Raw genomic sequence first — 27978 nt, forward strand, 5'->3', positions numbered from 1 at the left:
ACAGCTACAACTTTCCACTGAGCCCCTGTCTCTGCAACTGGAGGCTCGAGCCCTGGACGGACTGCACCTAGCCCAAGTGAGTCACCGTACCAGCCCTATCACCCTGGTCTGGGCTGGAAACTATCATGAGTCCATTTCCATTCACATCACTGATAGCCCTAATTCCTCCCTGGTCCTCAGATTCCTCTGCCTAAAAATCAAATTCACACAATGACTGGTCCCAATAAAAGGTTCTAACCTGGAGCCCCTATTGCCATGTGCACTGCCTATGTTAGGCCCTGACCGATGCTGCTACCACTTCTGTCTGCATTGAACAGATTGATCTGTCCAAGGTGCCCCCAGAATACCATGAACTGGCTCAAGTATTTAGTAAGGATCATCCCCTCTCTTTGACCCTCAATGTCCCGATGACTGCACCATCGACCTGCTGCCTAGAGCTTGCCTACCCAGTAGCAGACTTTGCAGCCTATCCAAGACAGAAAGCCTCACCATGGAGAACTGCAATTGCATTCCCTCATCCTCCCCTGTCAGTGCTGGATTCTTTTCCATCAATAAGAAGGATTTTTCTTCAGGTCCTGTATTGACGTCCATGGTTTAAACAGCATAATGCTCAAGAAAAGTACCCTCTGCTCCTCATCAGCTCCATGTTCACCGCACTCCATGGTGCTGAACACTTCACCAAACCAGAGTCTCGGAACGTCTACCATGTAATCTGCATCCTGGAGGGAAATGATTGGAAAACAGCATTTAATACATCAGCAGGACATACTGAATATGTGTTGATGCAGTTTGGTCAAACAAATGCTCCTGCAGTCTTTCTGACCCTGAAAAATGATGTGCTCCAGAACCTGATAAATCATTTCATTTTTGTGTAACTAATCGATATCCAGACTCTCTTGCAAAACCTTGAGTACCATGTCAACTACATCCACCTGGTTCTGGAATGATTCATGAAGAACCGACTCTTCTTGAAAGTAGATAAGTGTGAGTTTTACACCTCGACTGTTTGGTTCCTGGGATAGATCATTATCCAGGGTGAAGCTAGGATGGACCCCCAGAAATTTCAGGATTGGCCACAGCCTCCAGAGATTTCTGAATTTTGGTCATTTCCATTGTTGCTTCATCAACAGCTATATTTAAGTAGCTGCACTCTTGACTGCACTGATGTCCACTTCCAGGTCCTTCCTCTGGTCCCAAGAAACCTCCAATGACTTCACCTCCAGCGGGGTTAGGGGTATGTTTTGACCCTGGATCATTCTATGTTAATGTTGTACATGTCTGTCTACTCCCCTCAGCATGTGTGTGTTAATGGAAGATGGATGATGCTGGAACAGGTGGAGATCACTCATTGGTCCACGTGAAGGAACTGCTGCTCCAGGATTGGGCCAGTGGAAGAGAGCAGCTCTTTTAAACAGAGGCAAACATCCTTCTCCCTTCTGCCACTTCCAACAAAGAGCCACCATACCTAGTGTGAATAATTGTACAACTTAGTGTGAGTAGCTGGACTCTAAAATGAAGTTTGTGGTTTGTGACCTGAGACTTACACTGTTTAAAGTGAAAGACGGTAAATTACACCTGTATATACGATCACTGTGAACACATACATCTGAGCACATAAGCAGAGGTGTAAAAGGGAGCAATCCTTTTTTCATGCCCTCCACCTCTAGCTCTGCTTAGCTGGCTGCTCTCCTTCCTTTTCCCCTTCCCTAATCTTGTATACACGTGGTTGTGTGTGTGCGTTATTCTGATTGGATAATCAGCTGATCATTGACAACTACAGTGGCTCACCTACCCATTGTCTACTCCCTGCTTAAAAGAAGGGCTTGGATCTACATTCAGTCATAGTCATTCTGTTGAACCCAATTCAGTCAGTCAACTCTAGCCAGTCTCAGTTCTGCTACAATGCTTTGATCTGTTCTTCTTGTGTCTAGTTTTCCAGTGCCACTTCCTGTTTGGACTCCTGTCTCATGCTGATCATCACAACCACCAGCACCTGGATTCTGACTCCGCTCTGTCCTTCATTCACTCCGGTCCCATTCCTCCCTGCTGCTCTGGGGTTTCATAGCATCCCTTAGCAGTATAGCATGTTGTGCTTAGTGCTACCTGTGTCTTGTTCTCTCCAGTGTAAGTTATGATTGTCTCTAGAGACAACATGGCGCTCTCTCCAGTGTAGAGTATTCTGCTGTCATTTGTGGCAACGTGTTTTCTCTGTCGTCACGTTTATGCTGTAGTTAGCCGTGCTGCATGTGCTTTAGTTCTGTGATCTGATTTCTTATGCATCAGACAGTGTGTGCTTTAGTTCTGTGTTCTGATTTTCTGTCTATTGCGCTGTGTGCTCAGTGTAATTATATTCTGCCTGGATCACTAACTTTCCTAGCAGTGTATTCTCAGTTCTGGTTACTTCTCAGGTTCTGATAATTCTAGATTCCAATGATGAACTCTGTAGTTTTTTTCTGTAATCCATGTTAGGAGGTCACAAAAGGTCGCAGAGGACCCTCAAAAGATCTGTAGATCGCACTGAACTTAAGGTCCGTCTACAGGATTCTACAATAAGAAAGACTGGGCAAAAAATGATATTATGGGAGAGTTGCCAGGTGCAACCACTCCTGACCAAAAAGAACATCACAGCTCATCTGGCATTTGCAAAAAAAATGTCTGAATGAGCCCCAAGACTTTTGGGTTAACAGGCTGTGGACTGATGAGTCAAAGGTGGAACTTTTTGAAAGACAAAAATGGAGTAATGCTGTTACATCTGGTGTGAAGCTAATACTTCATTCCACTAGATAGAAGAACATGATACCAGCAATGAAACATAGTGGTGGTAGTGTGATGGTCTGAGGACCTGATTGTAACTGATGGAGACCTGAATTCTGCTCTCTATCAGAAAATCCTCCTGGAGAATATCCACCATCAGTTCATGACCCGAAGCTCAAGAAAAATGGTTTATGTAGCAAGACAATGACCTAAAGCACAGAAGCAAGTCCTCCTCTGAGTGGCTCAAAAAGAACAAAATGAAGGTTTTGGATCGGCCAAGTCAAAGTCTGGCTTGCTTGAATCCAACTGAGCTATGGCAAACCCTTGAAAGGACAGTTCATGCTCGTAAAACCATCTAATGTGACCAACAAATGAAAATTATTCTGTAGAGAAGAGTGGCTCAAAGTTCCCCCATGGAAATATAAAACACTGATCGCAAGCTATGACCAACATCTGACTGCAGTTGTTGTTGCCAAGGGTGGCCCAACCAGTTATGAGGTTTAGAGGGGGCAATTACTTTTTCACAGAGGTGATAAAGGTTTCATCAATTTAAAACTGTATTTGGTGTTTTGTGTGTTATCTCTGTCTAATACTAAAATAAGTTTGATGAACTAATATTTACGTATGACAAATATGCAAAAGTACAAATCAATCTAAGTACATGTCTTTTTGTTGTTTTTTTTAATCTCACAGTCCCGGCTTGCTTGAACTCCCAGCAGTAATTGTTTGCTCTCTAAATACATAAGGAGAATTTCCCAGCAGCAAACAAAACTTGAATTAAAAATAGTTGTCATAAACTGAAACTACTTTCAGACACACAGATGTGTGTATGTCATTACGTAAAGCAGCTATATAATTGCAGCTTCTCCTGTGTTGGGCATGGCGCTTTCTTCTCCATCCTGTGTCACCACCCTCATTAAAGTGGCACTGTGCAGCCTCCCTGAGACAATCAAGCCTGCCCTAACACACACGCCACCTATAAATCACCTCGTGAAAATCAATGGGCTTTAGTTAGCCTGGGACCCATTGTGTCCTTGGAAAAGTGTGAGATGAATTGAGATGAAGCAAGAACAAAACAAGAACAACATGCCCCGAAAGGGTTGGAGGAGGAACACACCGACAGAGAGGAGCAGTAGGGTGAGGGTGATAGCGGGTGAAGGGTTCATGACACATTTTTATTTTTTCAAAGCTGACCAATATTCAGTTTGGTAACGATGCATTCCAGGGTAGCGTTCATATTTCAGTCGACTCTTTGCCTCACAGAGACCAACTAAACAGCTGAAAGGTAAGAAAGGATTAGTCATGTGCCATTAGTTTTAGCTCTGTCTGAGACAAGTAGAGGTCTGAAGTTAAGACTACCATTGTGTTAAATCTTCACTGACCTCTGTGTATGCCCAGCTTTCCAGAAAATTCTTCCCAGCTTCCTATTCTCGTGAAATCCTCCTAAAGCCCTTACAAATAAAAAGCTTCTCCCACATCATATCAAACTAGAAGGGCGCTTTAACCATGTATCTTTCATTGAGGCCATTGCCCTATATGTTAAAAATGAAGTGATTCTGCTCCACACCAAAATTTAACACATGGTTCCCTCCTCCATGCTCTACCAGGTTTGATGAAATTCAATCCTGTAGTCTTTGCATAATCTTGCTGACAGCAAACAGACAAAAAAACAGAGCAGCACGGACAACATGCATATACATATATTTTATCTGTGTGGTTTTCTTCATGCTATCTTCAGTGAACATTGACTGAAATGATCACTGATGGAGGTATATTATGACACAGCTTCATAAAGGAACAAACAAAAAAATGTATTGGCTCATGAAGTCTTGTCTGGAATTTGCAAAAATCTTCACTTAGGACCCACTGCAAGTGTATGATGGTGTATTTATCTGCAGAGAACCTGCTCTCTCCTTGTATTTTTCTCTCTTGTTATTTTGCTGTCATGCTGATCTTTCTGCTGCCATCTTTGACCAGTTGTTAAATTTAGCCCCTAGCCTCACCTAGATGGAAGTAATCTGAATAGATTTCAGCTATTGGATGGGATTCCATATTGAAAATGGGGTGTTTAAAAAACAAAATAAATTCTAAAGGTCATGTAGTACAGTATTGTTTATTTTCTTTCTGGATTAAAGCCCCAGGGTGTTGTGTATCGAACAAAATGCAACAAAACTTTGGAATTGTTCGGATTATTAATTTGCATTATGAAATGTGTATACATTTTTTATGTGTTCTTGACTTGTGTACCAGTTAGACTGTTAAAGTAGACTTAAAAAGTCAAGTAAAAAAAAAAAGCTTAAAAAAAGTTAATGAAGCCTTTCACTCCATCCATCCATTCTCTATACACCACTTAATCCTTATTAAGGGCACAGGTGGGCTGGAGTCTATCCCAGCTGACTCGGGCGAAGGCAGGGGACACCCTGGACAGGTCGCCAGTCTGTCACAGGGTTACATATACAATCAATCAATCAATCAATCAATCAATCAATCAATCAATCAAACTTTATTTACAGAGCACCTTTCATACAAAGAATGTAACGCAAAGTGCTGTACAACATTTAAAAACATTAAAAACAAAAAGACCCATCCCACCCTCCCTCCATGTAGGCGCACAACTGCACAAGCACACACACACACACACACACACACACACACACACACCACTGGCTGTAGGGAGACATGGCATGACACTGACGATTGTAGAAAACGCCTCCATTGGGCCGTCCACACCGGGAGGAGCTTTCCTTCGTGGTGTGAGTATTTCCCCTTAGTTTTGTTATATTGAGCATTTTTGGTTCCATAGCCTTAGTTAATTTGGTTTCTGCCCTGCTTCCCCAGTTCTGGTCACAGTTATTGTGTTTTTGGAGTTCTTAATAAAACCCTTTCTTCATTATAATCATTTAGCCTGTCTGTTTGTCTGCACTTGGGTTCTCCACCCCCTCCATCCTAACATACACTTTAAAAGGGTAACTATTGGCCCTGTGTCATCAGGAGACACAGCAATGTACAGCTGTGTGTCGTCAGCGTAGCTATGGAAACTGATACTGTGTCTCCTGATGACGTCCCCAAGAGGAAGCAAATAAAGATTAAAAAGAATGGGACCTAAAATTGACCCTTGGGGAACCCCACACCTAATTTCATGGGTTCCTGAGGAACACTTATCAATACTTACATAAAAACATTGGTCTGTGAGGTAAGAATTGAACCAGTTAAAAACAGTACCAGAGAGGCCGACCAGTTGTCTGAGTCTGTTTAATAAAATCTGATAGTCTATTGTATCAAAAGCGGTGCTTAGATCCAGTAGAACCAACTCTGTTAGTTTTTTACTATCTAAATTCCACCTGATATCATTTAAAATCGCTGTCTCTGTACTGTCTATACAGACAGACAATCACACTCACATTCACACCTACGGACAATTTAGAGAAACCAGTTAACCTCAGCATGTTTTTGGACTGTGGGAGGAAGCCGGAGTACCCGAAGAAAACCCACGCATGCACAGGGAGAACATGCAAACTCCATGCAGAAAGATCCCAGGCCCACCCCGGGATTTGAACCGGGGATCTTCTTGCTGCAAGGTGAAAGTGCTAACCACAACCCACTGTGCAGCTCCTTTTCACTCCAGTAAAGTTAAAAAAATAAAACAATAGAAAGAAATGGGTCTTGTCACTAGAACATAATCACCATTCATTAGTAAAAACACATGGTCATTATACCTTCAATAAACAGAGCTTCATAAAGCTGTGTGGTATACTTTGTAATTGATGCATGTGATCCAATCCAACAGATGAGCTACTGTTGCTCAAATCACTGAAGAAGTTACTGCTGGTTCTGATAGAAAGGTGTCAGAATACACAGAGCATCAGTTTGTTGTGTATGGAGTTGCATAGCTGCAGACCAGTCAGGGTGTCCATGCTGTCCACTGTGCACCCCCAAAAACACCAACAATGGACATGTGAGCATCAGAACGAAACCACAAAGCAAGGGAAGAAGGTGTCTTGGTCTGATGAATCACGTTTTCTTTAACATCACGCGGATGGCCGGGTGCATGTGCGTTGCTTACCTGGGGAACACGACACCAGGATGCACTATGGGAAGAAGGCAAGCTGGTGGAGGCAGCGTGATGCTTTGGGCAATGTTCTGCTGGGAAACTCTAGGTCCTCCATCCATCTGGATTTTATTTTGATATAAACCACCTACCTAAGCATTGCTGCAGATCATGTGCACCCCTTAGTATTCCCTGATAGCTGTGGCCTTTTTCACCACAATAATACGCCATGCCACAAAGCAGAAATGGTTCAGGAATGGTTTGAGGAGCACAACAAATAGTTTGAGGTGTTGACTTGGCCTCCAAAGTTTCCAGAAGTCAATCCAATGGAGCATCTGTGGGATGTGCTGGACAAACAAGTCTGATCCATGGAGACCCACCTCACAACCTCCAGGACTGAAAGGATCTGCTGCTAACATCTTGTTGCCAGATACCACAGCACACCTTCAGGAGTCTAGTGGAGTCCATGCCTCAACGGGTCAGGGCTGGTTTAGCGGGCTAGGCAGCCTGGTGGTTGTGATGTTATGCCTGATCAGTGTACATTCCTTTACATTAATCTCATGGCTTCTGAATGTGTCAGCATCACGTCTGAATGAGCGCCTTCTTTACTTTCCTGGAAGAGTTGCAACTAGCTCAGACATAACATTAGCTGACAGATTCCCAAAATTATGCCACACTTATGAAGAAAATGGTTATAGCATTAACAACAAAACAGAATTTCTTTTGACTGTTTTATTCAATATGATCATTGGAAAGACCTCAAATATCTTTCTACATGTTTTGACCTGCAATAAAAGCAAAATGCATTTAAAAATGGATTACATTCATTATTTTTGCAAAATGCTGAAATGTGGTAAATGCATAGTAAAGCACTGAAAAATAACAAAAGAGAACGTGAAACTGAAGGCACAGATTCAAACTTAAGAACAGTTTAACTGAGGCTTAAAGTGTTCTTCAGTGGAATGAATGCAGGTGTCACTGAGCCTGCTTCCTCACTCTTGTGAGTAAATATCAGCAACTGTATCTGAAATAGACGACCAGAAGTTCCATTTTGTTGACAGTGAAGAGCATTCCACTATCCTGCTCAAATGCCTGTGGTGTCCACCAGCCCACCAGCCTGCTACAGACAATATACCTCCATTAGAGCTGGTGTGCTGACATTCATTGATGGTGTGTCTGGAATTTCCCACTCGCATCTCTTTCCTTAGCTGAGCTACACAGCATATATAGAGCAGAACAGCTTTTTCTGATTCTCAATAGAGAGAAGGGTGTGTTATTGTGTTATTCTGGAAAAATAAAGACAAAGTGGTGTGTAAGAGGGTGTAATTAAAGTGAGTGAAGTACAGCAACAACGTATGTGTAACCATCATTTCCTGCATATTAGAAATGTGGCATCCAGTAGAAGCTGGAACCACGACGACGTGTTGGAGAGGAAGGACAGCTAGAATAGAACAGCAGCATCAGGGAAGCATTCTGAGTGTCTGCGGGGACAAATTTCTTTTCCAGGTTAGAATCTAAATGGTAAAAGAGGTAGCAACAGAGAGGTGAGATTATCTCCATCTTGACGGAGACAAACTATAGGCAACAATTTTAAAATAACAAATATCAAATGATCAAAATGAGAAATAACAGCCAGTGGCACACCTCTCTCTGCATCTGTTCTGTTCTTATATGTGATATATATTATATTCTTACTGGCATACAAATGAGAACAGGTTTATTAGGATTTTATCTGTGTTAAAAACTAGTATGTGTGAGCACAGAGGGCAGGAGAGAAGCAAACTGATGGACACCAGCTGACACTAAGCAGAATGCTAATATGTGGAATGATGTCATCAATATGCTAAGTAGCATATGATGTCATTTAGCAACATTTTGCACCGTTTAGTGATTCAGATTTTAAGCTACTAGCCGTTAGAATTAGTTCTAATAAAATAGCATTACGATCTTGTCCAGCTCTGAGTTTTGGCACTGATTGAGTGATACCAACAAGTGACTCTGAAGTTGCTCAAGATTCTGTATATTTTTGTGAATTTACCTCTGAAAATTCTCCACAAATCATGTTTCTACTCTGTGTGATGATATAAACTTGCTAGATTTGACATTAATATTCCATACTCGGATAGCCAGAGACGATGCATCCAGAAAAGGTGAGCAACAGCACCAAAGAGGCAAAGAAAGCATCAAGCTTTAGAATGAATGTAAAGCATTGCTCTGTATCTGCTGACTGTGTTTTCACTGGAAAATAACACAAATGTAATGCAGCTGTTTTTCTCGTCTCTGTGAAATGAGCTCTGGAGGTACAAAGTGGCAATATGTTATAAATGAAAAAATTATATATAACTCTTATACCTAACATTATCTATCCCCTAAACTACTGGGTGCAGGACTTCTTTGCAGAGGAAGCCAGACCCACCGAAATTCACTGTTGGCCTTTGATATCTGCCAGTTTACTGTCACTTTGCTGGACTTCTCAATACTATTGTCCTCCAAATTTAAAATCCTTGTTTGCTGTCTGGGGCCACCAAATGTAAAACAACTTCCTAAGGAAGGCACTGTAGTAAAATTTTAACTTTGCTTTGGTCTGATCAATATGCAGTCATTACTAATAGTTAACTCTGTTCAGGCCCTGTAAGAAAACATGACACATACAAAGACTCACCAGTTAATAAGGATTAAAAAAATCCACATGGGCTGAATTCAAACGAAACTTAAAACTATACATGCAGAAACACATATTTGCATATTTAAATGTAACACTAAATGTTTGTTTTTTAAGAAACAGAAAGGCAGAAGAAGAAATGCAGATGCAGTGAGTTTGGCTTCGAAGCAGTTTTGGTTGTCGTCTTCTCCTCTCTCTTCATTTGTTCTTTGCAGTTAGTGGTTTGCGGCTGATCTTCTTGCTCTTATCGTTGCTCTTTTTGGGAGGTTCTGGGTTTGCCTGCATGTGTCTGCCATAGAGACTGAGGAGGGGAGAGGAAAGGAGAGAGAAAAGACACTTTCATTATGCACAGACATTTTTTGAACTCACACACCTGAGAGTGCTGATGTAGTTAGATGTCAACAAGTAACAGACGCTGCTAAAAGCCTCCCCAGTGGTTCATGGGCCCGTAACGTTTGTGAAATGTCACAAATGATTGATATAGTCTAGGCGATTTGTGCCAAATTGAAGGTGACATGTTCAACGACATGTTTCATGTTATGAAAGTTAAAACTTGATAACATTTTCACAATTAAAGACCCTGAACATTTCTGGAAATCTTGTAGTGGCTGGGCTAGCTGTTTTACTTTGTGCCATAATGAAATGATGTATTTGCACCATATCTCCTGAACCAAAGTTTATAACAGAGAAAAGGTGAAGTGTGCCCATATTCTGTGGTGGTCAAGGATTACTACGACATAGTATGAGTATGAGTTTGGGTTGCCTATGGACACTTCGGCTGATGGACAAGCCGGGGATTGAGCTGGTAAGCTGACGGTTAGTGGGCAACCTGCTCATAAACTGTCCATTTAAATAATTGATGGTAAATTGAGAGACATTTTGATGAGGTAATTGTATCTGAGTACCTAGGCAGAACTTTGTAATATCAGGACTGTGGCACGAATGTTGTGTAGGGTCTAGAAGCTTGAAGCATGAATCCTCATAAAACTAACTGTTCAGAGTCAAAAAATTCTAAAAATAATCCTCTTAGCTTAACAATAATGTCAAACAAAAAGACTGGCACCAAAGAGTTTACCTGACTGTTTCATCATTTAATCTATTCTTCCCTGTCTCCTTAACAGCCTTTTCCATACTGACATAAAGAAAGGTAGTTTTTTGAGATTCAGTGCCACTAGCAGCCTTTCTTGCACCCATCAATTAGAAGAACAACTTGTTGGTAGTTGATCTCCTCAAGGTTCCTGGCCAGAAAGTAAAAGAACTTTGGTTTGTTTTCAACCATTCTAAAGAAGCCTTTTCATCGCTTCAAACTGTTTCTGTGCTGTTGTCCAAATGTCAACTACACGTATTGCGTAGTGTACAAAGGAGCAAACCAACAGTTTTACTGCTGGATGCCTTCCAGAACCAAACACACAAATCTCCAGTACCCTTTCACAAAACTCCAGTACCCTTTCAACAACTCCAGTACCCTTGTCACAGCAGTAAATTTGGGAGAGGAGACCATTTGAAGGCAGGTAAGAAAGATTTTGATCCATAAGAAACATTTGTTCCCTGCATCCGTTTAGGACCAGGTTGGATGTTTACAACCAAACAAACAATCAATTCTTACTTGAGGACAACAACAGGTGTCAATGACCCACTCATACCACAGAACTGTATTCCTTGTGATGACTTCTACAAATGTTTCTCTTCCTAATACCTAGTAGTTGATACAGAGGAAAGACCTGAGTAGTTTTGAAACTTAAAATTCTGAAACTCTAACATCCCACCAATTAATGTCCCAAAATCTGGACTTAATAATCCAAAATATTTACATCAGGACAAGTACTGAAGAAAACACCTTGGAATCTGAGTGTGTGTGAAGGATGCACAGACACACTCACAAGAAACAAACCTCTGCTCCATTTGTCACATTCACAAGAAGAAGACACAGACAGACCCCTAATCAGATGTGTTTCAAAAGTCTCGTTTATTTTATTGTAGAATGTCTATAGTCAGATTCATAATATTTGGACATTGACTCATTTTCCAGCATTTGGGTTCTGTACACCACCACAATGGACTTGAAATAAAGCAATCAAGATGTACTGTAAGGCCAGACTTTCAGCTTTAATTTGAGGGTATTTACATCCAAATCAGGTGAACGGTGGAGGAATTACAACACATTTTGGATGTGCTCTAAACCTTTTTAAGGGACACATAAGAAATTGGACAAACTAACATGATCATAAATCCAATTGTGACTTTAATGTTTGGTTGCAGTCGATGACAGCCTAAAGTGTGGAACCCAGAGACATCACCAGATGCTGGGTTTGGTTCCTGGTGATGCTCTGCCAGGCCTCTACTGCTGCAGTCTTCACTTCCTGCTGGTTCTTGGGGAATTTTCCCTTCAGTTCAGTCTTCAGCGAGTGAAATGCAGCTCAGTTGGATTCAGGTCAGGGGATTGACTTGTCCACTGCAGAACATTCCGTTCCTTTTCCTTAAAAAACTCTGGTTGTTTTGGCAGTTTTTCTTCAGGTCATTGTCCATCTGCACCGTGAAGCACCTGTCCAATGAGTTCTGAAGCTTTGGCAGAATATGAGCAGATAATATTACCAGAAACGCTTCAGAATTCATCCTACTGCTTCTGTCAGCAGTCACATCATCAATAAATATTAGAGAACCAGTTCCATTGGCAGCCATCCATGCACACAACATGATACTACCACCACCCTGCTTCACTGATGAGCTGGTATCTTTGGATCTTGAGAAGTTCCTTCTCTTCTCCAGACTCTTCTCTTCCCATCTTTCTGCTACAGGTTGATCTTTGTCTCATCTGTCCATAAGATGTTGCTCCAGAACTGGACGGGCTCTTTCAGATTTTTTTTTTTTTTTTTTCAAACTCTAATCTGAACTTCCTGTTTTGAGGCTCATTAATGGTTTACATCTTGTGGTGAACTTTGTGTTCTTGATCTGGTGATTTGTTGTTGAGGGTTTTTCTTGACCAGGGAAAGGATTCTTCTGCCATTCACCACATTTGCTTTCTTCCGAGCTCACCAGTGCAGTCTTTCTTTTTAAGAATGAACCAAACAGTTGATTTGTCTACACCTAATATTTTGTTATCGCTCTGATGGGTTTGTTGTGATTTTTCAGCCTAATGATGGATTCCTTCACTGGCAGTGATGCTCTTTGGACTTCATATTGAGAGTTGACCTCACCAGATTCCAAACACCACACTTGAAATGAAATCTAGACCTTGTATCTGCTCCTTGTAAATGAAATGAGGGAACAATGCACACCTGGCCATGGAACAGCTGAGCAGCCAACTGTCCAATTACTTTTGGTCCCTTAAAAAGGTTTAGGGTTCATTTAAAATGTGTTGTAATTCCTCCACCATTCACCTGATTTGGATGTAAATACCCTCAAACTAAAGCTGAAAGTCTGCACTTGAAGCACATCTGGATTGTTTCATCGAAATCAATTATGGTGGTGTACAGAACCCAAATGCTGAGAATTGTTGAGAATCAAATATTTATGTACCTGACTGTATGCCTGTATTCTCAATTGTAGTAGAAGTCTGCGACCACATATAATGAAATTCCATGCTATATACACATTAACACTGTTCCTTACTTCAGGAACCATACAAGATAAACATATCATGTTTGATATGTTTGTGTCATTGCTGTGTTATTATTTGTTGTAGCAGTAGTGAATAAATGCTTTGTGCATACCTATCACCTGTGCTACCATGTAACTCTTTGTATGGGAACAGGAGATCTATGAAATCTGAATCTATGATTTCCGATTATAAGATGAATTATTTATAATTAAAAATTTAAATATTATTGTTCGGTAAGCTATTCAATATCTGAGTTAGGGCTGCAACTAAAGATTATTTTAATAATTGATTAACCGGTCGATTATTTTGTCATCGATGAATCGGATAAAAAAAACACATTTTTTAATTCTTGATTCAAAAATAGAAGATTTGGACTGACAGAGCAAATAAGATCATTGTAGTGAAGGCTTCATCTTCAACCATCAACAGAGGCCTCATGTCAGTGATGGTCATGTTGAGGATGCTCTCAGTCAGACAGCTGCTTGCTGTAGTGGACATGATGTCTTTCTCATGAAGCTTGTCAAAGCAATTCATCCTGCCTCAGTCCAACACAGACCAGTGTCTTCACTCAGACTTTGTCAGAAAATTAAAACTTGAGGCTCAATCTTCAAATTATTACCACCCCTGTGTGCAAGTTACGTTTATTTATAATGCATATTTAAACCCTGATTAAGCTGATTGAAGTGAAATAAAAAGTATCTCTCACACACACGTGTCCTATCTCTGTCATTAATCAGCTAACAAGCAAACACTAGCATCAGACGAGCTACCAGAGAGACTAACATTACATTTCCTCACTTTAAAACGGAACAAACATAGGATAATGTAGAGATTTAAGGTTTGTGTCCATTAGATGTAACACACCGCATGTGGCATTCTGGTATGGTTGCGGTGTGTTTCCAGCTGCGATCCGGTGTATTTACCCGGAGCTCATTTGAATAAATTAGACTTTTCTTCTACATTATGCAAATTCGATGTGGCGTGCGGAGATCCCACACATCGTGAAACTGTCCTCAAACTTCTAAACTAGCCGTTGGTGAGCTAAAATCAGGACAGATTCAGCTGCTGCAGCTTATTTCTTACCTCAAATACTTTCAGAAATACTTTTTGCTTAAGTGTTTTCAAAATGAAAGGAAAAGTTTGCAGTCGAGTCGCTGTGTTTATCTGAGTCGGCTGCAGGACCATCAGGCTGAAAGCTCGATCACGTGACCACGTAGGGGTTCACTGTTGCTCAAACGCTGTCATGTGACAATGTTGTGGTCTGCTACTGACCGCCCACATCCGTGCCATTTTCAGATGCATGCATTGCCATGTGGGAAAATGGCAAGTCGTGGACATGCTGCATGTTTTTCGTTTTGTGAAGCAGGAAATGCTCCCACACTTTGAGTTCAAACTGTTTTATCTGTGTTGGTCATGTTTCATTTGTTGAATTTACTCCTTTGAAAATACTGCCTCCGCTCTGCCTCCACCTCGCTCTGTTCAACTCGCTCTGCAGGTAGAGTTTTTTTTAAAACTTTATTCAGTCAGCCAGCATTGACAAAGCTCTACAAGTGAAGTAGACGGCTCCGTGACATGGCGAGTGACGCATGAATCACACGACATAACGAATCGAAAATGAAATTCGTTGCCAACGCTTTTAATAATCGATTTTAATTGATTCGTTGTTGCAGCCCTAATCTGAGTTGTGCCATTATTAAAGCTAGCATGCAATTGCCCCAGGACAATGTGCTTGCTCACAAAGCACAGGTGGCAGTGACAGAAGCAACCTTCTTCTTCTTCTTCTTCTTTTCCCTTCAGGGGTCCCCACAGTGAATCAATTGCCTCCATCTAACCCTGTCTTCTGCATCCTCTTCTCTCACACCAACTACCTTCATGTCCTCTTTAACCACATCCATAAACCTCCTCTTTGGTCTTCGTCTAGGCCTCCTGCCTGGCAGTGGGAAACTCAGCATCCTTCTACCAATATATTCACTCTCTCTCCTCTGGACATGTCTGAACCATCTCAGTCTGGCCTCTCTGACTTTATCTCCAAAGCCTCTAACATGTGCTGTCCCTCTGATGTTCTCATTCCTGATCCTATCCATCCTGGTCACTCCCAAAGAGAACCTCAGCATCTTCAGTTCTGCTACCTCCAGCTCTGCCTCCTGTCTTTTCCTCAGAGACACTGTCTCCAGACCAAACAACATGGCTGGTCTAACCACAGTTTTGTAAACCTTTCCTTTCATTTTAGCTGAAACTCTTCTATCACACATCACACCTGACACTTTTCTCCAGCCGTTCCAGCCTGCCTGTACACGCTTCTTCACCTCTTTTCCACACTCTGCATTGCTCTGGACTGTTGACCCTAAGTACTTAAAATCCTCCACCTTCTTGATCTCTTCTCCCTGTAACCTCACTCTTCCACTTGGGTCCCTCTCATTCACACACATATACTCCGTCTTGCTGCGGCTAACCTTCATTCCTCTCCTTTCCAGGGAAAACCTCCACGCCTCTAGCTTCTCCTCCACCTGTTCCCTGCTCTCACTACAGATCACAATGTCATCTGCAAACATCATAGTCCATGGAGACTCCTGTCTAACCTCGTCTGTCATCCTGTCCATCACCACAGTAAACAAGAAGGGGCTCAGAGCTGATCCCTGGTGTAGTCCCACCTCCACCTTGAACTCCTCTGTTACTCCTACAGCACACCTCACCACTGTCTTACAGTCCTCATACATGTCCTGCAACACTCTAACATACTTCTCTGTCACTCCAGACTTCCTCATACAAAACCACAGTTCCTCTCTGGGCACCCTGTCAGAAGCTTTCTCCAGGTCTACAAAGACACAATGCAGCTCCTTCTGACCTTCTTTGTACTTCTCTATCAACATCCTCAAAGCAAATATTGCATCTGTTGTACTCTTTCTGGGCATGAAACCATACTGCTGCTCACAGATGTTCACCTCTGCCCTTAGTCTAGCTTCAGCTACTCTTTCCCATAGCTTCATCGTGTGGCTCATCAGCTTTATTCCTCTGTAGTTGCCACAACTCTGCACATCTCCCTTGTTCTTAAAGATGGGCACCAGCACACTTCTCCTCCATTCCTCGGGCATGTTCTCACTATCTAAGATCCTGTTGAACAACCCAGTCAGAAACTCTACTGCTACCTCTCTGAGACACTTCCATACCTCCACAGGTATATCATCAGGACCAAGTGCCTTTCCACTCTTCATCCTCTTCAATGCCCTCCTCACTTCATCCTTACTAATCTTTGCTACTTCCTGGTCCACAACAGTCACCTCTTCTACTCTTCGTTCTCTCTCATTTTCCTCATTCATCAACTCTTCAAAGTACTCTTTCCATCTTCCCATCACACTATTGGCACCTGTCAACACACTTCCATCCTTATCCTTTATCACCCTAACCTGCTGTACGTCCTTCCCATCTCTGTCTCTCTGCCTTGCCAACCTGTACAGATCAGTCTCTCCCTCCTTAGTGTCCAACCTAGCATACAAGTCATCGTAAGCCCCTTGTTTGGCCTTTGTCACCTCTACTTTCACCTTACGCTGCATCTCCCTGTACTCCTGTCTACTCTCTTCAGTCCTCTCAGTGTCCCATTTCTTCTTAGCTAACCTCTTTCTCTTGATCCACTCCTGCACCTCCTCATTCCACCACCAAGTCTCCTTATCTCCTTTCCTTCCAGATGACACACCAAGTACTCTCCAACCTGTCTCCCTGATCACATTTGCTGTAGTTGTCCAGTCATCTGCAAGCACCTCCTGACTATCCAAAGCCTGTCTCAACTCTTTCCTGAAAGTCATGCAACACTCTTCCTTTTTCAGCTTCCACCATTTGGTCCTCTGCTCTGCCTTTGCCCTCTTCATCTTCTTCACCACCAGGGTCATCCTACACACCACCATCCTATGCTGTCTGGCTATACTCTCATCTACCACTACTTTGCAGTCACTGATCTCCTTCAGATTACACCGTCTACACAAGTAGTTTACCTGTGTGCTCCTATCTCCACTCTTATAGGTCACCCTATGTTCCTGCCTCTTCTGGAAGAAAGTATTCACTGACAGAAGCAACCTAAAATAGCTTTAAACTGTTGCCACATGCACCTTACTCACTCAACCAGGCACCATGTGACGAGGAGGATCAGTAAGAACTTCCAATGATCTGGTCAACTAAGTTAAAATTCAAAGCATCCATAGAAACCAACAACCAGAAACCCAAAGCATTTGCTTGTGGTCACAAGGAAATCCAAGCAGTGTATTTTGTTGTTTGTTTTTTCCTGTCAGTCTGTCTATATGTTCATGTATTAACTGATGGAGCATCTGTTAAACAAAGCTATTGAAAAAACATAAACACAAATAAGCTTATGAACTGATAATCAGACCGTAGTCAATGCATGCAACATTGAAATTGGTGCATCCTAGTTCAACTTATTCTTCTCTCTCCTGCCCCTCATTACCTCCCCCAGCACATGCACTGCCACAGATTTAAATAAACAGTTCCATATGGATAAAACACAGCAGGGTTCCCACTCTTTCCCCGAAATGATTTTCCAGGACTTTTCCAGGACATTTCCAGTCGGTACAGACACACGTTATCACATCATCCACTAACACGTTCCTGTCCCCCTCATTCTTTGGAAGTATTCTTTACTACAGCTGTAACTTGCATTTACCCAGATTGTATCTATATTTATTACTCAGACATTTGATGTGCATCTATGGCTATAATTTATCTATGAAAAATAATTATTGCAGATGTATCATAGAATAATGCAAACAACCACAGATTACAGCGTAACAGTTCACTAGCATGACAAACTGGAATTACAGTGTTCAACTGGGTAATTCCCAACTCTACTTTCTCTTCTCTCCTACTTTCTCTGTTGCAATTGATTTTAAAATATTAGGATATTTTCAATAACTCACTGACCAATTTCCTTTGTTTCTATCAGTTTATTGCTTAACTCAGATTTTCTGCATATCTGGCACCTGCATTTCTCATGAAGATAATGTGTATAATGTGTTTTTCTTCACCCTCTTAAGCCCATATGGAGCCTAATATGGCTCTGCTGGCCTACTGGACAATTTAATGCAAAAATATGGACAAAAATGCCACAATGTGCTTCAACTGTAACAAAATGTGCCCAGAAAATGACAGAACAAAGCCAAAATGTGGCCTTAATACGAACCTGAAAAATACCAAAATGTGCTCTTGGTATGCCAGTATACACCTGAAAAAATGTGATCAGATTATAAAACAAATTACCCAAAAATATGCCACCTAGTGTTCCAAAAGACAGCCCTAAATATGCCAATATCCAGAATATACCCAAATGTACAGCCATGGCCATAAGTTTGGACACAAGTACCATGACGCTTGTGAATCTTAGAAAATACCACAAAATTGTCACTTACAATATACTTATGTTCTGTAATAGACATCAAAACAGACATAAGTCATGCTGTGTCCAAACTTATGGCCATGGCTGTATATTGTAAGTGACAATTTTGTGGTATTTTCTAAGATTCACAAGCGTCATGGTACTTGTGTCCAAACTTATGGCCATGGCTGTAGCTTCATTTTCTGATCAGGGTTTAAGAGGGTAAAGTTTGGTTCGGTGAGGAAAAAATGTGCACAATGACATGTAGACAGTAGCCAGGACAGTTCACCCTCGTGCTCATCTGGTCCTGGTCTCTCCTAGTTCCATCATTTATAACCTCGTTTATTGAGAACCTCTGCCCTCTGATATTCTGTGTTGTGTTTGCTGACTGACATGTTGATTGTTTACTCTGTAGTAATTGGACATTCTTGCTTATTAGCGTGTGCACGCTAAATTCGCATTCTAGTGTCTGCAACTCGACCACCAATTGAGACGTAGGAGGTGAAGTGAGCGATGTCAACGTGACGTCACCATCATACAGCCATGGCCATAAGTTTGGACACAAGTACCATGACGCTTGTGAATCTTAGAAAATACCACAAAATTGTCACTTACAATATACAGCCATGGCCATAAGTTTGGACACAGCATGACTTATGTCTGTTTTGATGTCTATTACAGAACATAAGTATATTGTAAGTGACAATTTTGTGGTATTTTCTAAGATTCACAAGCGTCATGGTACTTGTGTCCAAACTTATGGCCATGGCTGTACGCAGGCGGACTTTTCGCGACAAAGACTTTATCTGGGTTGACCATAGACTGTATTCTATGGGTTTGACCGGCGTCATCGACTGAAAGTTTGATTTCAGACATGAAACGCTCAGCTGCACCTTCCAATTGTTATGGGAAGATGTAGTTTATGCGGACGCCACCACACACCTCGGCAGTGAGGGGGATGAAATGACGTTTCAGTAAAAGTGCGGGCGTTGCAATACCCACACCATCCACACAACAGAATTCCTAATGTTGTTTTCATTCCCTTATTTTCATCAAACAATAAAACAACTGTGAACTACTGAGTGAAATGCGGCCCATACCTGTTAAGCCGCCGCTATGCCGATATCAGAGTTGTGTTTCATCTCGCAAGTTACAGCCAACTCAGGGGAATGCAAATTTGATTGGCTGGTAGCGTCACATGGGGCGCTGCGACTCGAAGCAGAGAAGCGCTACTTTATATATATTATATGCCTTAATGTTGCCCAGAAAATACGGTGACAACAGACATGCATGCGCATAACTTGTAACCCGTATGCAATGACAGGGGTAGGATAAATATTTTTCCAGGACAAGTTAACCGTTTCCAGGACATTTGACCTTTTTTCTCATTTTCCATATGTTTTCCATGACTGGAAAATTGGTCAGTCATTTTCCAGGTCTTCCAGGATTTCCAGGACGCGTGGGAACCCTGCACAGGTGGATAAAACGCGGTCAACAACATTAGTGGCATACAAGCACTGTGATCCTCACCAGCACAGTCGCGGCAGACATTTTAATTGGAAGGAACAGACCAGATATTCACAGAGCACTCATCAACAGCGGACACATACAGCTGTGGACTCTTGTTAAGTAATGATTGTCCTCTTTCACTGTGGTTCACTTAATATCAGCAAATACACATGAAATACCACACATACACATATGCCTCTCACCCCACCTCTGTCTGTCACTTTTTCTCTCCCATGGGTGTCTCTTGCTAGCACAGAAGCTAGAGAGATCATTGGAGAGGAAAAGTCTATTTCTTCAACCCAATCTGTGTTTCTCGATGCAGCCTATTTCCTTAATATGCTGTACTTCATTCTTAGCCTTGGCTTTAAACAAGGTTACTTGAAAAAGGAAAAATGTTTCTGTGCATGTGAATGATCAGGACCTCCCAATCACATCATACAAAAATCAGTCAGTGGAATGCACAGTATTTGTACGGATCGTTCATAGTTCGCTGAATGTTTGTTCAAAGTTTCAGGCCTGACCTCACCATTTCTTTACCATTTTTGTTGTGTGTTTGTGGATGTTGGAACACCCAGCTGTGCCTAAGACCCAACCTTCTGGCTGATGATTTCAGGTTTTTGTGAGGAATGTGGAGGTAATACTCCTTATTCATTATTCCATTTACTTAGTGTAAAGCACCAGTTCCAGTTAAAAGACCTGACTTTCTCACCTCCAAACATGTTTCTGGTCATTGTGGCCAAATACTTCATTTTTTGAGCTTACTATATTTTCTACAAACAGTTGTTTGCACAGATGATCTTAGGATCTGAAGCCTTGAAATTGCTCCAAGTGATTTTCCAAACTTATTCAAGGAGATGAGTTGCTTTTTCAGATATTTGCTGAGGTCATCAGACTTTCCCACCGTGGTGTACAGTAGGACCTTGGTTTGTGACGTCCTCAACCTACGGCGTTTCATCATTACGTTGTAATTGGCTACTTCGAACTAGCTGGCGAGTGGAGCGGATGAACACGTCACCGTATGGTGCTATAAGAGGAAGATGGCTTTGTTTTCATTTGCTGGTTGTATGCCACATTGGAATGTGCTATACGAAGGGGACGCGCAGCAGAATGTGATTTTCAACTTATTGCGAAAACCAACTTATGCCGTGCTGTATGCATGGAATTCTGACCCAAGTCAAAGACCCCCTGCAAGTGTATCTCAACAGCTACATTTAAACTGGCTCAGAGAAATCAGTTAATCATAATTACACAAAGTTTAGACGTCTTACCACTAGGAAACTTTGACTAACAGTTTCTACATGACCAAAACTGATAATTCAAGTTGCTGTATGTATATTTCTGATCCAGCAGACTTTGTAATTTTTCAGAAGACCTATAATGAATCTATCAAAGAAGCCAGAAGGGTGGATCTTGGATGCAGTTGGGTCTCCCAACAAGACAGTGACCATAAACACACCTCAGCAAGCGGTAAAGAAATGGCTGAATCAGAATAGAATTAAGGGTTTAGACTGACATCCCTAAAGTCTTGACTTAACTGCATTAAGAACCTGTGGACTGTGCTGAACAAACAATTCTGTGTCACAAAGCCATCAAATTTTGTTGAACTGCATCAATCCAAGAGAAGTGGTTAAAGATAGAACCAGAAAGTTTCTAGAAGCTTGAGGATGGCTACCAAAACTGCCAAACTGGAGTACAAATGGTCTAGGGACATTGAATCACATAATAATAATAATTCCAGCTTAAATCAAACCAGCTCACACTCACAAAGTCTGCCAGAAACTTGGCTGGCATGATCAATGACCAACTAACCTTTAAGGCTCATGTGGCATCTGTTGCTCGGTTGTGTTGATTCTCCCTGTACAGCATCAGGAAGATCAGACCCTTCCTGTCTGAACATGCAGCACAGCTCCTGCTACAGGCTCTCATAATACCACACATCGACTACTATATCTCCTTACTGGCAGGCCTCCCTTCATGCATGGTCAAACCTCTGCAGGTGATCCAGAATGCAGCAGCACGTCTGGTTTTCAACCAGCCAGAAACACCACATAACACCCCACTGTTCAGATCACTCCACTGGCTTCCTGGCCGCATAAAATTCAAAACTCTGACACTTGCATTCAAAATTATGATGACAACAGCTTCCTCCAACCTGAACTCTATCATTTACACACGTGGACAAAATTGTTGGTACCCCTCAGTTAAAGAAGGAAAAACCCACAATTCTCACTGAAATCACTTGAAACTCACAAAAGTAACAATAAATAAAAATTTATTGAAAATTAAATAATCAAAATCAGCCATCACTTTTGAATTGTTGATTAACATAATTATTTAAAAAAACAAACTAATGAAATAGGGCTGGACAAAAATGATGGTACCTCTATAAAAGATTGAAAACTATTTGACCAGAGTGACATGATTAACTCAGGTGTGTCATTTAATTGACATCACAGGTGTTTCCAAACTCATAATCAGTCAGTCTGCCTATTTAAAGGGAGACAAGTAGTCACCCTGCTGTTTGGTGAAAAGGTGTGTACCACACTGAACATGGACAACAGAAAGCGAAGGAGAGAATTGTCCCAGGACATCCGAAAAAAAAATGATAGACAAACATCTTAAAGGTAAAAGCTATAAGACCATCTCTAAACAGCTTGAAGTTCCTGTGACAACAGTGGCTCATATTATTCAGAAGTTCAAGACCCACGGGACAGTAGCCAACCTCCCTGGACGTGGCCGCAAGAGGAAAATTGATGACAAATTGAAGAGACGGATCGTTGGAATTGTATCCAAAGAGCCCAGAGCAACCTCCAAAGAAATTAAAGGTGAACTCCAAGGCCAAGGTACATCAGTGTGAGATCGCACCATTCGTCGTTGTTTGAGCCAAAGTGGACTTCATGGGAGACGACCAAGGAGGACACCACTGCTGAAAAAAAACTCATAAAAAAGCCAGACTGGAATTTGCAAAAATGCATGTTGACAAGCCACAAAGCTTCTGGGAGAATGTCCTTTGGACAGATGAGACCAAACTGGAGCTTTTTGGTAAGGCACATCAACTCTATGTTCATAGACTCAAAAACCAAGCATACGAAGAAAAGAACACTGTCCCTACGGTGAAACATGGAGGAGGCTCAGTAATGTTTTGGGGCTGCTTTGCTGCATCTGGCACAGGGTGTCTTGAAAGTGTGCAAGGTACGATGAAATCTGAAGACTATCAAGGCATTCTGGAGAGAAATGTGCTGCCTAGTGTCAGAAAGCTTGGTCTCAGTCGCAGGTCATGGGTCTTCCAACAGGACAACGATCCAAAACACACAGCCAAAAACACCCAAGAATGGCTGAGAGAAAAGCGTTGGACTATTCTAAAGTGGCCTTCTATGAGCCCAGATCTGAATCCCATTGAACATATGTGGAAGGAGCTGAAACATGCCATTTGGAGAAGACACCCATCAAACCTGAGACAACTGGAGCTGTTTGCTCATGAGCAGTGGGCCAAAATACCTGTTGACAGCTGCAGAACGCTCATTGACAAATACAGAAATCGTTTAATTGCAGTGATTGCCTCAAAAGGTTGTGCAACAAAATATTAAGTTACGGGTACCATCATTTTTGTCCAGCCCTATTTCATTAGTTTGTTTTTTTAAATAATTATGTTAATCAACAATTCAAAAGTGATGGCTGATTTTGATTATTTAATTTTCAATAAATTTTTATTTATTGTTACTTTTGTGAGTTTCAAGTGATTTCAGTGAGAATTGTGGGTTTTTCCTTCTTTAACTGAGGGGTACCAACAATTTTGTCCACGTGTGTAGGTCTTCACTTCCTCCTGCTCACTACACTCGGCCAACAGAAGCCTCCTGATCCAACCACCACAACAGGGTCGGTCCATAGCTAGACTCTTCTCCTCTGTGGTTGGATGGTGGTAGAATGGGTTACCAAACTCTTCAATCTGCAGAGTTCCTCTCAGTCTTTAAGAAAAGACAAAAAAAACTCAGCTCTTTATTGAACACCCTTGCACTTGACAGACCGCTAAAAAAGGGGAAAAAAGAATCCTACTACATCTACACTCTCTGTAGACACCACAGTCCTATTATCACACCTGAACTTGTTTAATGACACTTATCCAGGTTGTTTTCTCCTGACTAGATGCTTGCTTGTGTCGTATCTACTCTCAGATGTACATCGCTTTGGATGAAAGTGTCTGCTAAATGAAATTGTAGAATAATAATTTATAAAAGAAACAAAATTTAGAATTGTTTGAATGATTCCATAATAGAAAATGATAGTTATAGACACAAACAAATCATGTAGCTTTCTGGTTAGTGTTTTAGACACACAAGGCCCTCCCTGTTTAGAAAAGAGGATGCACAGTGGTCATAGGGAATTAAACACACTGATTATCCATTATACGTCCATGTACAGAACTCAACACGGCAAATATTAGGAGACATGAAGGCAAACTGGTAAATCTGAGCACTCAGTGTAAAAATACTTTAGATACACAGACACACACACATATCCTGAGAACAGCAGCAGTACTCCCAATGATTGTCTAGCTAAATTTGGAATCTCTGTGTATTAGTTTGCCAGTTTGAGGTTCAGAAACTACATAGTGTTAAGATCTTGTCTGCATGTGCAATGAAAAGTGTGTAGCAAACTGAAAGGACATGACATAAACGAAAGGGGCTGAATGATTTTTGGAAAGGTGTGGGTGCTAATGCTCCTGTCAGCAAGCTGTGAAAGCCCTGAGTCTGTATTTGCAGTAAGAAACGTTACTTGCAGATTTTTAAACAAAGGTGTTTTCTTGCCAAAATGGGCATCAAAATTAAACTGTAACAGTGCACTTTGTGTTTCTTCCACCATGCCCGTGCAGGCCAGCTGGTTTGGTGAGAGAAAATGACCAAACAGGTGTTTGTAAAAACAGACTTGTGACAAAGGAAAATTGCATATGAAGTGCAATTGGCAAGATCTTGTCCTTGCACTGTGAGCCTAATTAGACCTCCAGTGTATCACCAGCAGTTGTGTGGGTCGACAATCACTTGTCTCTGCTCCACCCAAACATCTATGGCCAAATCAATATCTTCTCCACCAAAGTAGCTTATGGCTCTTCAAAGATCAAAACTAAAACACAAAATTTTAAACATCTTTTTGAGAACCTTTGATTTTACAGACCCTAGAAAAGCTTGGCCATAATGTCCATGCATCTTACAGTCTATGTTGACATGCCGGTGTGTGCACGCACACACAACACATGCACAGACATACACACAAAGACTCCGTGTATGGTGGAAAACTGTCAGTCTGCAACTGAAGTGTCTTGCATTCTCCTGTCTGCTTCAGTCCCATGTCCACACTCTCAACTGGGAATTAAATGCTGCCAAGCCTCCTCTATGTGCTGCCCATCAAAACCACAGCAGGCTTGTGCAGAGTAGCACACAGAAACAGAGAGAAAGGGAAAGAGAGCAATCAGTGGACAAACTGGTCCCCTGCAGGGGGTAATTCCTTCCTATTTCAGTATGCTGAGAAGTTGGACTCAGAATTTCTTGCCCAGTCGACTGGGCTGTTGGGTCTCAGTGGAGTGGGTGGGGCAGGGGTAGGGGCAGGGTAGCAGGAAGCTCCTGGGAGTATCTGGATGCAACCAGACCTTGGGGCAGTTGACAGTTTTTACCCAGCATGGCTCAAGGGATTCTGACATCAGTCTTTTGTTCCACAACTTTGTTCCAGACTGAGACAGCTCTACTTCTTAAGGATGAATTACCATTCAATTTGGGTATTCGTATCACTCTAGTGATCCCTTAACTTTGCATAGTCTGGTTAAATTTTTGTATATCTTTGCTTATGATCAAATATTTACAAAGCTAAAGACATTCCTATTGGCATAATTTGCATTTTGCGAACAGTAGTGATTAGTAAAGCTAACTCACTCACTCAGCACATTCACAGCACACATTTTTAGACAGTTTATTCATAAGACATTCTTTGTGTTGCATTCAATTGCGCACTTGAAAAGTGACAAAAACAGTTGTCAAGAACGAAAAAAGTGAGCTCTGAGGTAAGGCAATATCCTTTTCGTACTTCTGTACATACAGCCAATCATGTTAGAACAGTTGGGGTGAGTAGCTTTTATAAGCTATCCAAGCTATCAAGATCTCTGATGTAATATACGGGGGGTCCTTGGTTTACGACATCACCGACCTACGGTGTTTTGTTGTTACATTGGAACTGGTTACATGAAATTAGCTGGAGAACGGAGCGGACAAATAAGTTGTCATGCGGTGCTATATGATGGCTTTGTTTACGCTCTCCGGTTGTATACCACCTTGGCTTGTGCTACAATTGCTAACTTTTTGCCCTTCATTTTGGAAGAACTGATGGATATAGTGATTCATGTGACGACTTTGTTTATATTTTCGTCTTTGGTCCGACTTATGGTGGAAATGGACTTGTAGATCAGTAGGAACAGAACTCTGATGTAAGTTGAATACTTGTAGCTGTGGCCTCACAGATTCAATCGGATAAGAATATCATGACTAATGGCATGATGATCAAGGATGTACTTCAGACACATTTTTCAGTTGTCCGTCTAATGGTAGACATACACAGATGTCTATATAGGTTGTGCAGAGGCTTACAATTTACTTATTATACCTGCTATTTGGTGGAAAACTTGACCCAAAGCATGTTTTTTGGGTTTCAAAACTCCTTCTTACCTATGTTTGGGTTCTGGATGCTGCTAAATGACAAGGCACCTCCATTTAATAACTGTGCCTGAATGCATCCCGTGTGAGCACAGATGGGCTTTGAAGGTGCTCCTCTGCTAACATTCTTTTCACGGTATGACTTCTGTGTAGACACAGTGTTAGTCTTGTTAACACCGTATCTGTCAGCACAGGCACTCAACTCACCAACTCATGAAACAAAGAAGACAGAGACCACAAAAGATGAAGCATCAGTTTGCTTCCTTTATCACATATCCCGTCAATGAAAGTGTCTATAATTTGTTATTAGGCGTCTTGAAACACATTTTGACCTCAATTAGACTTTCTGCAAGTTTTCACTCAACTATTGATAATTGCCTATGAAATCATTTTAAAATGCCACATCACCAAAAAAACAACAACTTATTTCTTTAAAACTTAAATATTTTCTTTTATATTTTTCTATTTTTAATGTAACAAATATAGGCATATTTATGTAATGTATAGCAATTCATTTTTCGTTGTAAGACAGTAGAAAAAATAACATTTTACAACACAGAGATCTCCTTTTTGTCAATATATGCCATGTTATTACAGCTCTACGTGAACTGGAGGCAGAAACAAAGAACAGCAGCAGATACTGTAACAGTATGTGCGAAGCTGCTGGAGGAGTTCAGGATATTGGTGACTGATTGTGTATGCTACTTTAAAAAAAAGTGATTACTCATTTAGTCAATAAGTGCCATTGCAGCACAGTTGGTATATTCATAACAAGCTCGCGTTAGCATAATTGTGGGTTCCCAGCATTGATGGATGAGTGGGGAAAAGATCTGCAAGGAAGAAGAGGAATGAAGGAGGGAAATGATCAGGCACTGTGTCAGAAAGAGAAAATCAAATCAGTGTGAAGAGGGAAGAACAATGCAGCCTTCTGAATCTTTTTTTTTTTTTTTTTTTTACTACTAGCGTGTATAATAATGTTATTGTAATGTTAAATTAAACAGTAGTGGAATAAGCTGCAGTATTGGCAATAGTCACAACTGGAGAGTTTCAAAATATTCAGCTCATCAAATGAATATGCATCAAGGTAAATATGTCAGTCTCGACTACGCTTTCTGTGCTGCAGGTCATATCTGAGTATTCCACACATGCATGCTACTGCTGAGCATGTGCACTACCATTCTTGTAGCACAGATGTGGACACAAAATGTGGGCTGCATGTGGAGAGGAAACAGAAAACATGAATAACCAGCAACAAAAACACTATGTCCTTTTCAGGGGTGATTATGAACAAGAGTAGTCACTCACTGTTTAACAATTGAAAAGAAAAAAATCTGC

At 41.4% G+C, this 27978-nt stretch overlaps 1 protein-coding gene across 1 annotated transcript in view; it reads right to left on the reverse strand.

Moving 5' to 3' along the window:
* Nucleotides 1-7519: 7519 nt before the first annotated feature.
* The window catches only part of rsu1 (Ras suppressor protein 1), a 62524-nt gene continuing 42065 nt past the window's right edge, over nucleotides 7520-27978 (reverse strand). The window contains exon 9 of the mRNA XM_022204828.2: nucleotides 7520-9765. Coding sequence (XP_022060520.1) covers nucleotides 9663-9765 — 103 coding nt within the window. The 3' untranslated portion in view covers nucleotides 7520-9662. The remainder of the gene's footprint in view (nucleotides 9766-27978) is intronic.

This window comes from Acanthochromis polyacanthus, chromosome 20, assembly GCF_021347895.1.
Source record: "Acanthochromis polyacanthus isolate Apoly-LR-REF ecotype Palm Island chromosome 20, KAUST_Apoly_ChrSc, whole genome shotgun sequence".
NCBI classification, from domain to species: domain Eukaryota; kingdom Metazoa; phylum Chordata; class Actinopteri; family Pomacentridae; genus Acanthochromis; species Acanthochromis polyacanthus.